Consider the following 16,553-nt stretch of genomic DNA (forward strand, 5'->3'; position numbering starts at 1 on the left):
CTGATTCCACAGGTTTTGCTTTTAATCACTAACCAAACTGGTCACACAGCTAATTAGCAGTAGACCACTACTAATTCAGTTGTCTAATTTAACAAGCTATTTTCCCTGAGATGATGCCAAATTATGGAGGGCTTTTGAATTCCAAGTAAATGATCCATTACTACGCCATAGACAACATGTGTAACAAGGGATCACGAATGATCTTTTCGGTAGGAAAATGATCATTCACAGCAGTGTGAGATGAACAAGGGCAAAGAAGATGGAAGGAGACCATCTAATAGGCTCTGGCGAGAGCTGGAGCACAGGAACAGCCATAGTCTGACAAAGACAAGAAGACATCTCAGAGGAACAATGAGTAGGATTCTAAAACTAATCTATGAATGGCCTTGGCCCGCCTATCCTTCCTCAGGGAAGGTGTTTCAAAAGATTCTGGTACCAGCTCACATCCACTAGCACACACGCTCCCATATGCAGTATGCGCCCCTCCTTAACTCATCACATCTGTGCACCTTCGCCCATGAGAGTGGGGATCTTGTCTGTCATACCCACCATTGTATCCCATAGATAGCACACGGACAGACGCCAGGGCTTAAATTTTAATTGAACTGAGGATGACCACAATGCATGGTCATTAATTCAAGACCACAGAGTTTCGAGGGAAAGATCATGTTTGTGTGATTAAACAAGTGACATTCAGGGTCTATGAAACCCATGTTTGCAGAGGTACAGGGACCGCTGGGAGAGGGAGAAAATGGAGCTGGAAAGAGGTTAGGCTAGAGACTAAGACTCACTGAGAGACACTAGGTAACAGCAAGAGGAACAGTGCTGGGGAGACCGCTGAGAAAAAGGAGGACTAAGAACAAAACCTGAAGAAAAACACAACTAAAGAAAAGGGTATTTTGAAACTATTCAAAGAGATTTTAAATGCTCAATACCAAAAACCAGGAAATATTCAAGGGGATGCCAATGTTAATTAGCTTGATATAATCCATTCACAACATTTACATACCGTAACAGTGCGTTGTACCTCATAAATATATGCAATCAAAAATAAAAGTTTAGTTTGAAAATAAAAAGGTCAAAGGGAAGAAAGAAGAAACCATTCTAGATAAGAGAGTACATCCAAAATCTCATATGCCCAAAAAAGAGCTGCTCACAAAGAGACCATGTGTGATGGCCAAGGCCCCAGAGTGTGGTCCAACAGGACAAGGGGTCAGGTGGCATCTCTGAGGGCACCATTCAGGATTCAGGACAGGGAACAGAACGGAATCCAGGCAGCAAGGAGCCAACCAAGCAGAAAATGGGTACAAGCAGAGACATGAGCCAAAAATTTTGTTTGCAAAACTTTGGGGGTCAAGACGCAAAGAGACAAAATAGCTCTGGGAAGGGGAGTGAATAAGATGGAGAAAGCTTATGATGTAAGAGAACGCCGTTGGAATGGAGGATAAGATAGCCCTGATTGACCGGGCGCGGTGGCTCAAGCCTGTAATCCCAGCACTTTGGGAGGCCGAGACGGGCGGATCACGAGGTCAGGAGATCGAGACCATCCTGGCTAACACGGTGAAACCCTGTCTCTACTAAAAAAATACAAAAAACGAGCCGGGCGAGGTGGCGGGCGCCTGTAGTCCCAGCTACTCTGGAGGCTGAGGCCGGAGAATGGCGTAAACCCGGGGGGCGGAGCTTGCAGTGAGCTGAGATCCGGCCACTGCACTCCAGCCTGGGCGACAGAGCGAGACTCCGTCTCAAAAAAAAAAAAAAAAAAGATAGCCCTGATCTCATCATTGATTAGCAAAGATGAGACTATCGCTTACAAAGCTGTGTGAGTCTTAGGGCAGCTGTCTAGTTTACTCCTAATACACAGTAGGCTCTAACAGTCCAAATCAGTCACATTACAATCCAGAGATACAACGTCACCATCAGGACTGAGGACAACTGAATGTCCGTGACATTTTTAAAAGCATTAATGCCATCTCAGTTCAGCCTCTCTAAGGAGGCAGGTGAGAGATACATGCTCTTCCCTTCTTTGTGGTAAGAAAACAGAGTTCAGCAACTTCTCCAGGATCAAAGCCATAATTACGTAAACACTGGTCTCCTGTGGGAGTTGTCTGGCCCCTAAAGAGGCCAGAATAATGAAAATGGCTATTCGACATATGGCAAGCGGAGGTTTGGGGCGGAGACAGGGAGCAATCAAGGAAAAAAAAGACAAACTGTAAATCCAGCCTTTTTGCTATTAGAGAGGCTCAAAAACAAAACAGCTGTGTAAGCAAACAGCAGTTCCTAGTATCATCAAATTGTGTACACCTACCTACTCTCCCTTTACACATCAGAGTTGGAATTCTCATGCTAAAACAAAAATTATCTCTTCTACTTTATCATTTCACAAATGAATGGCTCCTGAAATACAACATTTCAACAGAAGTGAAATGTCATTTTCTCTAAATTCGGATAAAAATGTAAAAAGGGCAAGTGGTAGACACAGTGGACACATATTTGTGTTAAACAAATTTTTCCTTCAAGATTGACTTCTAAGTAAAGAGCCATACAATCCCTAAAGCTTAACTGAAAGAATCGGTTGGGCCCAGTGGCTCACGTCCGTAATCCCAGCACTCTGGGAGGCCAAGGCAGGTGGATCACTTGAGGTCATGAGTTTGAGACCAGCCTGGCCAACATGGTGAAACCCAGTCTCCACTAAAAATATTTTTTAAATTAACTGGGTGTGGTGGTAAGCACCTGTAATCCCAGCTACTAAGGAGGCTGAGGCAGGAGAATCATTTGAACCCAGGAGGTGTAGGTTGCAGTAAGCCAACATCATGCCACTGCACTCCAGCCTGGGCAGCAGAGGGAAACTCTGTACCAAAAACAAAAAAAGAACAAAAAATCAACAATTCCTGTCGTTTTTGAGATGTGCCATCTCTGAAATACAAAGGACATTCCAATTGAAATTACAGGTACATGATTTATTCCTAAACTATAGGCTGTGAAAGCTTTGTATGGAGGATATGGTAATAATTCTGAGAAACTGATATTTAAGGAAAAATCTATGGTAAACAGTATAAAGGTAAAAATGTTTTTATAAAATAAACAACTTCTGCCTAAATTCTATCTGTAATACCATCTTTCAAATGCAATGCACTCAGAAATACCCCTCTAGAGGCTTTAGCAAGCAAAGTGCCACAGGAGCTTATGTCATCTTGGGGCATCAGGTTGCTCATTAATCCCTCCTCTGGAAGTATTTGTGGTACAGGATGATTTCTTACGACCAGATGACTGGAGTGCTGAATTTCTAGTTCAGGATGACTGGAGTGTGCAAAATCACATGAGACTATAAAGCAGAAACTTCAGCCATTACTCCTGCTACTAACCTTTCATTTCAGACTAAGAAGAGAGAAATGTATAATAGGATACCCACAAAAGCTTACTGCCATTTGTTCTAAAGTTCTAGGGCTACTACAATAAAATCTGAAGTTACCACGACAGGAGGCTGTGTAGGAAGCAACGCGGGTCTGTGGTCCTTCATCCTGCCCCTCTCGGTGCTCTCTCTCCTCTGGTCCCCCACACCACGACACATCAGCGGACCTCCTCGTCGTCCTCCCCGCCTGGAGCTGTAGCGTCCTTGTTTATGCTGCCGCTCCCTTTCTTCAAATTCAAGCAATGCTGCCTTGGCCTCTGCTGAAAGTTCTATGTGAAAAGATGTGTATGTGTTAGTTACTTTCCGAGAGCCCAAACTAGAGATCTAGGGAGAAAACAGGAAAGAATGATGTGACATGAAACTCTGCAACAGCCTGTGCTTCACCCGCGGGAAACACCTGATTAGCAGCGGCAAGGATGATACAACCAGCAACACACACAACCCACCAGTGAGGTCTGAGAAATAAGAACAGGCTTTCCTTTACGATACCATGCAAGTGTCGCCAATCAATTTTAAATTATTTTCATTTGAGACCAATGATATGTGCTGAGTGAGGCTAAAAAGAAGTTGAAGTGAAATTTAACCACTGCCCTCACACTAGAAGGCATTTTGCAGTCACATCTTTTTTTTTTTTTCCCTGAGACACACAGTCTCGCTTTGTTGCCCTGGCTAGAGTGCATGGCATGATCTCGGCTCACTGCAACCTCCACCTCCCAGGTTCAAGCGATTCTCCTGCCCCAGCCTCCCAAGTAGCTGGGACTACAGGTGCACGCTCCCACACTGGCTAACTTTTTTGTATTTTAGTAGAGACGGGGTTTCACCATGTTGCCCAGGCTGGTCTCGAACCACCGGGCTCAGGCAATCCATCTGCCTCAGCCTCCCAAAGTGCTAGGATTACAAGCGTGAGCCATTGCGCCCAGCCTGCAGTCACACCTTTTACTGATGGTGTATGACATCAGTCAGAAGCTGCCCCTACCAGTCCTACACCAGTATGATTTTCTTACTGAAGCCAGTAGAAATATTAATAGCATACGATGATGGCACATAGATGCAAGAAAACAAATTCCTGGTCCTTCTCACTTAAAAACATAACTATTCACGAACTCACTCTGAAGTCAAGGTGATTTCATAAAGAATAAAAAACTCAATGTAATACATATCATTTCCATTTTTCATATTTATTTTCTTAAAACTTTACTGTGAAGCCTTCTTATATGCATGCAGACTGACAGAGAAGCCAAATCAAATGAGAGCAAAGTCACATGAGAAAACACTCATGCAAACACGTGTGGAGTGTCCAGCAGCTGCTCACTGCTCTGCCAAATGCTTTAGGGATACAGAAAACATGGGCATTGGCCCCAAGAAACTTCAGATGGCACATTATTCTATATTCCTAAAGGGAACGAAAATGATTTAGCCACATATGGTCCTTTTACAACACTAGCTAAATTGGGACAACAGATCTTACGCCACATTTTCTAAAAATGTCACTGAGTATACCAAGATGCCTTCTCCTGCCTTCTTCCCCAGCCAAGGGTAAGCTTTCAATATTACCAGAGTCTACCTTCTACCTTGGATCCCATCGTCATCTCCAAACTCCTCCAAAATCTCTAAGCCACATTTTTCTTGAAATTGTTTCTATGGTACCCCTCTCCCCTTCAAAGAAAACTAGACCCCATTTGAAAGAAAATTTAATCTCTTCTTAACCAGCATAGACTTTTATTCTAACCTTGACTACATGATTAGTTCACACACACATTTTATGCAGTGAATCAGCAATTATTTTTCTAGTGGTTCTGAGTGTCAAGATTAATTTCACTTTCCTCAGTAATAAAATGGTTTCAAATGACATCTTTAATCAGCAAGTGAAAACGCTTTCCTCCAATTGAGACAAGCTGTCACAAAAGGTCACCAAAATATGACAGGATGGAAATTACATTTGTAACTTCAACTGAAATGTTAATTTCCCTTTAAGTGTTTTCTGAACTATGTCTAGATTCTAAAGAGATACATACCTCAATGTAACAAAGTTTTACACTGTACTGTCCCTTTCTAAAATGTTAAGAAAAATATATTTGCATGCAAATAATTTTGTAATAGTTGAAATACATACAGAATACACAATTTGTTTGGAAAAATAACAAAAGATAATCTGAGTTTTTTTAAAAGACAACTGAATCAAGAAAATTTTAAAGGCCCTGCAACTACAAGGACCATTAAGTACTACTGCTGGCATTAGCAATTCTGAACTGTTTGTTACTACAGAGAAATCTCTTTCCCACAGATCCTCTGAAATCAATGATATTATTTCAAGAGAATATTTTGTGCGTGTACAAGCAGGTTCTTTAGGCTACAGCAATAAAAAACAACTTAAAATGTAACACATGCCAATGAAACTTAGAATAAAATAATCTGGAAGCCTACTCACAGATAATGCCTAACTAAAATAAATGCAGTCTTTGATTTATGGCTTACATTGCTCTCTAAGGCAATCCAAGGGCCACCTCCCAGACGAAGACACAGCTCTCAACCTGGAGGACTGGCAACTGAGGGACACTGGTCAGTGACACTGTCTTCAGAAATGGCGACTGGCTCTTTCACAGTGAACCATTCCTTCCACATGCCTGCTCTGTAACCCTGCTCAACTGAGCTCCAGGAGGGAGTTAAGCACTTACACCCTACAACATCCTTTGAGTGTAATGAATTAATTTATTTCCTAAGTACGTAGTTCTGTACTATCCTTGGGAAAACTGAGAACACTGTCATTCAAATCTTTTTCTGTAAGGTTTAATTTTCACAATCCTGATTGAGCAAAAAAAGCTAGTTAATTAAGATCTTAACCTAGATGAAAGCCCAGAATTCTACTTCTAATCCAATCTGCATTCAAAATACCAATCAACAATTGTGGATAAAACTGTTCCTTAACTGCTGAGGCTGTCACATGTACAAATGTTTTTCACAGAGATGTGAATGTGAAAAAAGACTAAAAGTAACCAAAACTCCCTCCTAGATTGGAAGAGAACTCGTTTCACATGTAAAGTTTTAGAGTAAGAAATTGGGAATACCAGTGCATTATTTGATTCTCCCTTTTGAAGAATGAAGTGTTCTCAATACTAACAATGGTATCAGTGGAAAAAAAAAAGTACATCTCATAAGACAACAGGTACTCTGGTAGCAAGATATTTTAATCCCATTACAGAGCAGGCAAACAGCTTTACAGAATCAAATAAACGTAATTATTTCCACACAGAACCTGAGACTGTTCAGGTTTTTTGATTTTGATCTCTAGGAGCACACAAATAAACTGATGTGTAAAAATGTATTCAAATGTCTTAGTTTACCAAATATTGAGGCATTATCTCTTTTTCAATATATATTTCCTCAGATGTAAAATTCATCTTTTGTTTGGGGGGAGGTGCTGAAGGTAACAAGAGAATTCACTGTTTTAGGAAACCAATCTTTTGATGGACAGAAAAATCCTCCTTTGTGTTGGGAAAAATCCTAACTTCGCAATTATCTGAAACTCATGTTTCCAAGCACCAAGCATTCTTAAGTAATACAGAACAGAAAAGGGTACTTTTAACTATGGTTTCACCTGCCCTATCATCTTGCCAAACAACCACATTCTACACAAATGCAGTTAAGTGCTTTTTTCATTGTTTACAAGAATGGTCATTAATCAAGCTGTTTACGTTTATAGCTACTCTGCCTCTAAGGACCTCATGCTCTTCCCCCATAATTCAAAGGAGAGGACTTGCCCACCACAAACCAACCTTTCCAGCTTCTTGTCCCAGGATTACATGAACATAAAGCTGCCAGATGCCTTAAAAAGCAAAACAGATTCAATACCAGTTATTTAAATACACGAAATTGTCAATGACCTTGGAAAGAACAAAATGAGGGAAAAGTCCTGAGGAGGAGATGCAGGACTGAAACAGACACTAAGCACACATGCAAGCTGGCCATCACTGCAGAACCAGGATGTTACTAGTGGGTAGGTGGAGGGACAATGAACAGGGATGAGATGACGAAACCAGGGAGGTGGGAAAGGCAGAGAGGCAGCACAAATCAGGGCAGGGTGGTACAGAAGAGGGAAGACGAGCCATGAAATCCACAGCCATCCCACAGGGGGCGGACTACAGAGTTGGGGAAAGGCCCCCATTTGTAATGTTGTCTAGCAAGTGAATTAACAGTCTTAGAACTTGTAGCTACCTGGGGAGTTCTCAGTGACTAAGCTTTTACACATCATGGTTTAAATGTATGTAATCAAAGCCACAGCCCAGATAACAAGACCCAACAAAAGAAGTAGTAGCCATAACTAATCCCTCCCTTCCTCCACCCCTCCCCAGTTCAGGAAGCCTTACGTCCTCCAGGTGGTGGCTGTGGGTTGCCCTTAGAATTCCTTAGTATACTGCCAGGTATGGAGAGCTTTCCTTTGCTCATCGCATCCCAAGCCAAGACTGACGCGTCTCTGCTCAAGTAAGACTGTTCTACGATATTACCAATTCCTCCTGTTGACATGTTTTGTTTATTCCCATCCTTCTGTTTTAAGATCTTCGCTCCATCTTTCACCTAAGGCCAATGCCAGACTCTATTTCTTAGAAATTAAAGATGTTCTATTAAAAAATCTGCTTCAGATTAACTGGCAACTTCATACCATAACTTGAAAAAAGTCTAGGGAAATCTTGGGCCACAAGATGTAGTAGCAGTAAACTAGACCACAGAGAGAACACAAAGATTCTAGAAGAATCTCTCTGAACAATCTTGCCTAGTAAATTAAGGTAAGACTGGTTGACTACTGCTAACTTGTGCATCTTTGGAGCTTAGTGTCCTTCTACAGAATTCGTATCTGCTACTTAAAGTACAGGCTCATGTTTTGGACAAAAAACGACTATGAATAACAGTTTTAAGAAGTAATAAAAGTAATCATGAAAGTTAAGTCTTGATTCTTATCTAGACCAAGACCAGACAGCAGGCAGAGCCCCTGTGTCCTCCTGCCCGCCTGCCCTCCTCCTCAGAAGGACAATATCCCAGTGGTTCTGGAAGCACCAGTGCAGGAGCAGAATTGCTTGGTAACTCATTAGAAATACAACTTTCTAGGCCAGGCGCAGTGGCTCACGCCTGTAATCCCAGCACTTAGGGAGGCCAAGGCGGGTGGATCATACGGTCAGGAGTTTGAGACCAGCCTGGGCAATACAGTGAAATCCCGTCTCTACTAAAAATACAAAAACTAGCCAGGTGTGGTGGTGCGCACCTGTAGACCCAGCTACTCAGGAGGCTGAGGCAGAAGACACTTGAACCTGGCAGGTGGAAGTTGCCGTGAGCCAAGATTGTGCCATTACACTCCAGCTTGGGCAACACAGGCAGACTCTGTCTCAAAAACAAAACAAAAAAAATACAACTTTTTTGGGCTCTACCCTATATTTAATCAATCAGAGAAGCTGGGAGTAGGTCCCAAAATCTGTGTTTTAGCAAGTCCTCTGAGATTCTGATGCTCACTCAAATTTGGAATCACTGCTTTATTCTTTGCAGTGGACATTGAAAAACACTGTATAATGAGGGGTAGGGTCACTATTAAAAGTCTCTGTGAATCAGCAGCTGTCTAGTAGACCTTTCACACAGCAAGCTTTGCTCAGAGCGATTATTTCTACAAACGAGTCAGCTTGTCTCAGTAAAGACAGAGGAACCGCAGAAAACACACAAAAAAAGACAGCTATGAAGACACTAAAAGGTACAAAATATAAACCAGTCTTGTACAGAATTCGCCCTGACACCCTTAGGGTCTTGGGAAGTGTCAACACGTTCCCATAGCTACCATCCCCATGCCACCTTTTCAAGACCAGCCAGGAACCACATAGTATGTACAAGAGCAGCTCTAGGCCACACACTCAAAAAAAAAATTTTTTTTTAATTGTCTTAAACATTTTATTCAAGCATTTTAATCCATAAACAGCAACGATTTTAAAGAACGAGTTTTACAGTACCATAACAGCACTCACTCCACAGTCCAGCCACTCTCCGGATGGCAGCCACAATTATCCAGTCAACCTTCTTTGCCTACTTTGATTAATTACAGCAATACTATGGAGGAAGTTGAAATGAGAGTGAAGAAGGATGGGAGACAGGCAAAAAAGTTACCCAAAGTTTCTGGAATGTTCCTTCTCTCTCTAGTTACATCTGAGAGCCTAATAATTGTTCCTTCTTTCCTTTCAGTTTTGAAACGTAATCGTCCAGATTCTTCATCATCTTCTTCTTCTTCATCTGATTCTTCTTTGATGTCCTTTTGAAGTTCCAATGTTTCCATACCTCCCTACATTGCAGACACACAAGGCAAAAAGAGAAGGATAGTACGTTCATATTCTTTTGAATTAAATATTAAAGAATGCTAAAATATTTATTTATATTTACGAGGTAAAAAATACTGCAAAATGTCCTGTTAAAAGGCCACATGAAATCCTCAACTGACTCCAGGAGAAAATACCTTAAACATTAACAGTTAATGTTAAAAAAAAAAAAAAAAAAAAAGAAAGGTCAAATTCTTGCTTGCAATTAATAGACAAAGTCCTACACATCATTGCTGCTTACACTTCTGAGAGAATAAACAAATTCCAAAAATTCCTGCTGGACTTATTGCTTTGAGTTTAACACAGATCATAGCAAAGTTCAATGTATTAATTAAACTAACACTAAAGTTCTATGAGTTTATTGTAACTTAAAGGCTTAACATTTTATAACTCCTGACCCCAACTACCTTCCCTTCATTGACAGACAAGCAGTCCGAACGTGTCGCTGTTGTACTGACGCAGCCTCCAAAGTCTTTTCATCATTTCTCACTCCTGCTTACATCATTCTCACTGTCTAGAGTTAATTTATCACTAGCTTTGACTGAGACTATTGAAAAGGAGAAACTTTTTTTCTTTAGTCATGTCTTCACACTAAAACCAGCTTTTATCTGAAATTTTATTATATCAGTATTCCCTACAAAAATTTTCCCTAACCTCAGCCCAAATTAAAAGTAATTTCTTTGTGGACAATTCTTACTGCCAAGTGTCACTCATGTTCCTAGTGAAAGAATCACCTCTCATCTCGATCAGTCTCCGTGACCCCACTCTTAGTACCTACAGAGAGCAAGGTCAATTTAAACACTTCTTATCAATGTGAAGAAAAGATATTTGCTCCTTTATTCTCATGATTTATAATACGTAAATATTTACTCTTAATAGAAGTAACAGTGAACTTTATTAGAAAATGCACAAGAAAAAAATGAAAACAAACCAATGACACAATCATTTTATATTCTTGCCTTTTTCAGTATTTTCGATGTAAAAAGACCAACTACAAATGCGCACACTCTACTATAAATCCTCCAAGTGGAAAAAGATCTTCTGGAGCACAAATGCCTGAACAGCAGGAGATGACCGTAAACTACAACTTTCACCGTAAGCCTGACAATTGCACTCAGTATGCTGACGTCCAGCATACTGCAGAATTTTAAAGTACCAAAATCTCAGGATTTTTGCTGGTTTGATACCATTATTTCTGTACTACTGAGTGTTTGAAATCAGAAGGATGCCTGCAAGGTACATGCTGCACCACATTTTCCAACAGAACCAAAGCCAGCTTCCTTAGGCCATCTCTTCTGCACTCCCATGATGCTCTAGAGCAGCACTTCTCCAATTCAATGCCCATTCATCAGTGGCAATCATGTTGAAAAGCAGATTCTGACTCAGGAGATTCAGGGTGAGGCCTGGGATTCTCCATTTCTAACAAGCTTCCAGGTGACACCAACACTTTAGGTCCACAGACTGAATAGAGTAGCAAGGCCAAAAGGGAGGAAAAGAAATCACTACCAACAAAGCAAAGATTCTACAAAGTCATTTTCAATTCAACTATTAACAACTGTAAGCAGAATTCAAAGACTTTCCAAACAAGGGTAATGTAAAACAAGACAGCACTGAACTTAATATAGTTTATTCTGCATCCAAATCTCCATCTAAGAAATCTAAGGAGGATAAAGATGAGTTGAAAATTGTTTCTTCCTAGATATTTACCCTAGAGAAATGATACCTTATGTTCAAACAGACCTATAGGAAAATGTTTATTCTATTCAGGATCACTAAAACTGTAAACACTTAAATGTCCTTCAATGAATGAATGGATAAACTGTTGTACATCCAGACCACAGAATGCTACTTCGCAATACAATGGAATGACCTATTGATATAACAGGGATAACATCATAAACACATCATTATACTAAGTAAAAGAAGCCAACCTCAAAAGGTTATATACTGCAATGACTCCATTTATATGATATTCTCTAAGGAACAAAATTATACCGGTAACCAGTGGTTAGGAAAGAAGGAAAGGTATAGCCACAAAAGGATAGCACAAGGAGTATTTTTGAGTGATGGAACCATCCTAGAATGCAAACTTCTGGTCCAGATCTTGGGGCTCAGTTAATCCTTCAACTATATCAAAGGCTAGGGAAACTGAACTGACAGACACCAACCACGGCTGATACCACTTGCTCGACTGCAGACCATTCGACGACATTCACTAAGCTAGGCTTAACTCTCCAGCCACTGAAGAAATACTACCTCTTATTCTAAATACAGGGCTTTAAAAAATCCATCTCCCTTGACCATAAGGTTTAGAAAATTAACCTGTCTGCCAAAATGTTGATCTTCCGTATAATTTTTTTTTCCCCAAGACGGAGTCTTGCTCTGTTGCCCAGGCAGTGGCGTGATCTTGGCTCACTACAACCTCTGCCTCCCGGGTTCAAGCAATTCTCCTGCTTCAGCCTCCCGAGGAGCTGAGATTACAGGCGCTCACCACCACGCCTGGCTAATTTTTGTATTTTCAGTAGAGACGAGGTTTCACCATGTTGGTCAGGCTGGTCTCGAAATCCTGACCTCGTGATCTGCCCACCTCGGCCTCCCAAAGTGCTGGGATTACAGCGTGAGCCACTCCGCCTGGCCTTCTGTGTAATTTTTTAACAAGTATTACCTAGCATGCCACTGACAAGCTACATTCCACTGATGGGTAGTGTGGGGCTACAATATAAAAATCAAACTATCCTAAGATTATGTTGTGTAAACATTTAAACGTGCATGTAAATCTTTCATTTCACTATAGACACTGCCAAAAAATAGTCAAGGTTTGATTTTTAGTTACTGATTTATTGTGAAAACCTCAAAGATTTATTTTTAATTCTTAATACAGAGTGCATATGAAAATCACCATCAAAGGACTTAAAGAACAGAGAGGCCCACGTAGGCTTTACTTCATAAATGGAGAAAGAACTGGAAAAGCAAAGAGGGAACGATACTCAGACTTGTATATATTTTGAAGTTCTCCAGTTAATTCCAAAATGAAACTAGGATCTCAGTGTTTTGAAAGAAAATTGAATTTTCTATCCCAAAATCTAAACAGAAACAATCAGTAATTCTCTGAAACACACACATACACAAATGTAAAAATACATATATATATAGAGAGAGAGAGAGAGAGAGAGAGAAAACATTGCTTACAAAAAGTTCACAGTTTTTAATGCTTATTGATAGAATAACTGACACATCACCAAATAAAAATGAAAGTCATTCTACCAACAGTAAAAATTTATGGGTTGGAAAGACTGAGCAAACTGTGCAAAAATTAGAAGAAAAAGAATTACAGACCAATGTCCCTCATTAATACAGAAACAAAATCCTTTTTAAAAGTAAAAGTACACGGAATCTCACCAAATATAAAAAGGATAATACATCACAACCAAGTGGGGTTTATCCAGAAACATGAGGTTGATTTAACATTCAAAATCAGTCAAATCTTACCTGAAGAATTCCAAATCTATGGAGATCCTCCTCCTCCTCCTCCTCCTCCTTCTCCAGGAGGTGGGGCTTAAGCTCCTTTCCTCCCCTCTCCCCACAACCCCGTCCCCTTAAAGTAGCCTAGACTTAGTGACTTGTTTCCAAAGAACCGAATAAGGAAAGAGAAAGCAACATTACAATGAAGAAAACTGGCAGACACTGACCCAAATGACCAGGGTGGGCGCTGCCAGGGACGCTGTGGATGTCACGTGCCCAGTGGTACAAGGGTTCCATGGTGTTCTTTCCAAAACCACAACCTCAGGTTAATCATGAAAACAGCGTCAAACAAACCGAGATTGGGAGACACCGTACAGGATACTCAGCCAGCACTTGCTAAGGCTGTCACTGTCATGAAATACGCGGAAACACTAAGAAACTGTCGCACAACAAAGGGGAACGGAGAGACAACGATGGGGTACGTGGCTTGGGTCCTAGACCAGTGAGAGGCCATAAAGAGAAAAACTAGTCAAATGGAAATAAAATCTGGAACATGGTTCATCATTTTTTTGTTAATTTAATTTACAATAATAAAAGCCATATAATTATCTCAATAGATGGGGGAAAAAAAGCATCAACAAAATTCAATACCCATTTCTGATTTTTAACAAAATCCCAGCAAACTCAAAATAGAAAAGAACTTCTTCAATCTGATATAAAAATGTACAGCTAACATACTTAATGATGAAATAAACATTTTCCCCCTAACATCAGGAACAGGCAAGAATGTCTGTCCTGAATGTTTCTATTCACACAGTACCAGAGGTCAATGATACAAAAGAAAGAAATAAATGGACAGACTGAGAAGGAAGAATTTTAAAACTGTCATTATTAACAGGCAATATGATTATTAAGATGTTAGTTTTTCCCAATTTGATTTAAAAACACTATCCATTCTCTATCAAAATCGTAACCAGACTTTTAAGTAGCTATTCACAAGTCCATTCCACAATTTATACAGAAATTCAAAGGACCATCAATAGCCAAAATAATTAAAGGAAGAATAAAATTAGTGGATTGACACAACGTGCTTTCATGTTACAGTAATCGAGACTGTACAGTACTGGTAATAAGGATACAAAAACAACAGAACAGAAAGAGACTAAAACCTAATTTTATTGTCAGGACAAGCACTGTGGCACTCCAAAGGGAAAGGAAAGAAATTACAACAAATAGTTGTGAACAATTAGAAAAACGCATGGAAAAAACGGAATCTCATACCACACAAGACACACCCAGACACAGACACAGAGACACACAGACACACACACACACACACACACACACACACACACGTTGAGAAAGATCATAATCTTAAATAAAATTATACTGTAAAGTGTCCCAAAGAAAACAAGATAATAACTCTGGAGTAAACAAAGATTTCTTAGGTCACAAAATTCTTTGTACTTCATCAAAATTAAAATTTTCTGCTCATGAAAAGACATATTTAAGAAAATGAGGCCAGGTGTCATAGCTCACACCTGTAATCCCAGGACTTTGGGAGGTCGAGGCGGGCAGATCACTTGAGGTCAGGAGTTCAAGACCAGCCTGGCCAACATGGTGAGACCTCGTCTCTACCAAAAATATAAAAAATTAGCCAGGTGTGGTGGTACGTGCCTGTAATCTCAGCTACTCGGGAGGCTGAGGGAAGAGAATTGCTTGAACCCAGGAGGCAGAGGTTGCAGTGAGCCGAGATCATGCCACTGCACTCCCGCCTGGGTGAGAGAGCGAGACTCCGTTTCAAAGAAAAAAAGAAAATGGAAACACAAGCCACAAGCTCAGAGAAAATATTTATAGTACGAATACGTAATATGTAATTATCTGCCAATGTAATGATACCCAGAATATACAGACAACTATCTATCTAGAATATATGCAGTATGTATGCATACATATTCTCCCTAAAAGATATATTGTGTATGTAGAAAATATATGTATAGACAGCATATCTTCTCTATGAAAAATATATGGGCTATATACAGCATATATAGAAAAAAAAGACAACCCACTTTTTTTTTGAGTGAGAGACTAAAACTAGAAGCAAAGAACATATACGAAAGTCAATCATTCATGGAATGGTGCTCAACATCATTAGAGGTCAGATAAATGCAAACCAAAACCACGATGACACACCCACTAGAAGGATTACATCAAAAGACTGGCAACATTAAATGATGGGGAACAATGGGGACTCCTCCACATTACTGGTGGGAGTGCCAAATGGTACAGCCACTTTGGAAAACCAATGGCAGTTTGTTATAAAAGTAAACATACCTCTAGACTGTCTCAGCAATTCCACTACTTGTTAATAACCAAGAGAAACAAAAAGACACATCCACAAAAAGATGGATAATATGGATAATAAGATCCTTTTAGTAGCTTTATTCATAATAACAAAAAAACTGGAAACAACTCAAATGTCTATCATCGGGAGAATGAACAAATGGGGTACATCCATAAAATGGAATAAATTATTAATACACACAACTCCTTGGATGAATCTCAAAAACATGTTGAGGAACAGAAGCAAGACACAGGAACACACACACTAGATGACTGCATTTAGGTGATGTTCCAGACTGGAAAATGCCAGTCTAGGTATAGAAATAAGAAAAGCTTTACTCGAGGAGTCAGGACTGAACAGACAAAAACATTCTGCGTAATGGAACTGTTCCTTCTCAACCAAGGGATAGTAACTTGGATGTATACCTGTATCAAAACTTACTGTACACTTTACATCTATGCTTATCTCTAAATGTAAACATTATCACCATTTCACAAGTATTTTAAATGGTGCAAAGATGTTTTTAAAGCTTCTCTCATTTCTTCCTTTACACATGCCAAAACAATTTGAAAATGGCAAGTCTTTTTAAATAACTATGTTAGAAGACAATGGCATAATTGGCACTAATGTGACCGCATAACTAAAAAGGATTGATATTTAGTCTTTATAATTAGATCTAACTTGTTTCAAATATAGTGATTTCTCTATATGAACCAAGCAAGAACATTAGTTAAATAAAAGGAGTCACCTAAAATAGGCTTTTCAATTAAAATTAATTAATTGCTTTTAAGTTCTATAATTAAGATTCTAATATAGCCCTTCACAGAGCTCCAAGAACGAAGTCATGTGGAAAACTGCAACACACTTTCTGCCGGTCTGAAGCAATGCAGAGCCAGGCGTGCCGCAACACTGGTGGGCACAGCGCACAGCGGGCTGCTCAGCAACAGCGGGCTGCTCAGCAACACACAGAGGTTTAGGAAAAGGAGTCCAGGGA

The 16,553-nt window shown here is 40.0% G+C and overlaps 1 protein-coding gene across 7 annotated transcripts in view; it reads right to left on the reverse strand.

Moving 5' to 3' along the window:
- Positions 1–16,553, reverse strand: part of RBM33 (RNA binding motif protein 33) — a 134,404-nt gene that overhangs the window by 71,984 nt on the left and 45,867 nt on the right. For all 7 annotated transcript variants that reach the window (XM_033193532.1, XM_033193531.1, XM_033193535.1 and 4 more), the window contains 2 exons: positions 9,548–9,719; positions 3,470–3,678 (listed from right to left, as the gene is read on the reverse strand). In XM_033193532.1, coding sequence (XP_033049423.1) covers positions 3,470–3,678; positions 9,548–9,719 — 381 coding nt within the window. The remainder of the gene's footprint in view (positions 1–3,469; positions 3,679–9,547; positions 9,720–16,553) is intronic.

Source organism: Trachypithecus francoisi, unplaced genomic scaffold (assembly GCF_009764315.1).
Source record: "Trachypithecus francoisi isolate TF-2019V2 unplaced genomic scaffold, Tfra_2.0 Lachesis_group4, whole genome shotgun sequence".
In the NCBI taxonomy this organism is placed as follows: Eukaryota; Metazoa; Chordata; class Mammalia; order Primates; family Cercopithecidae; genus Trachypithecus; species Trachypithecus francoisi.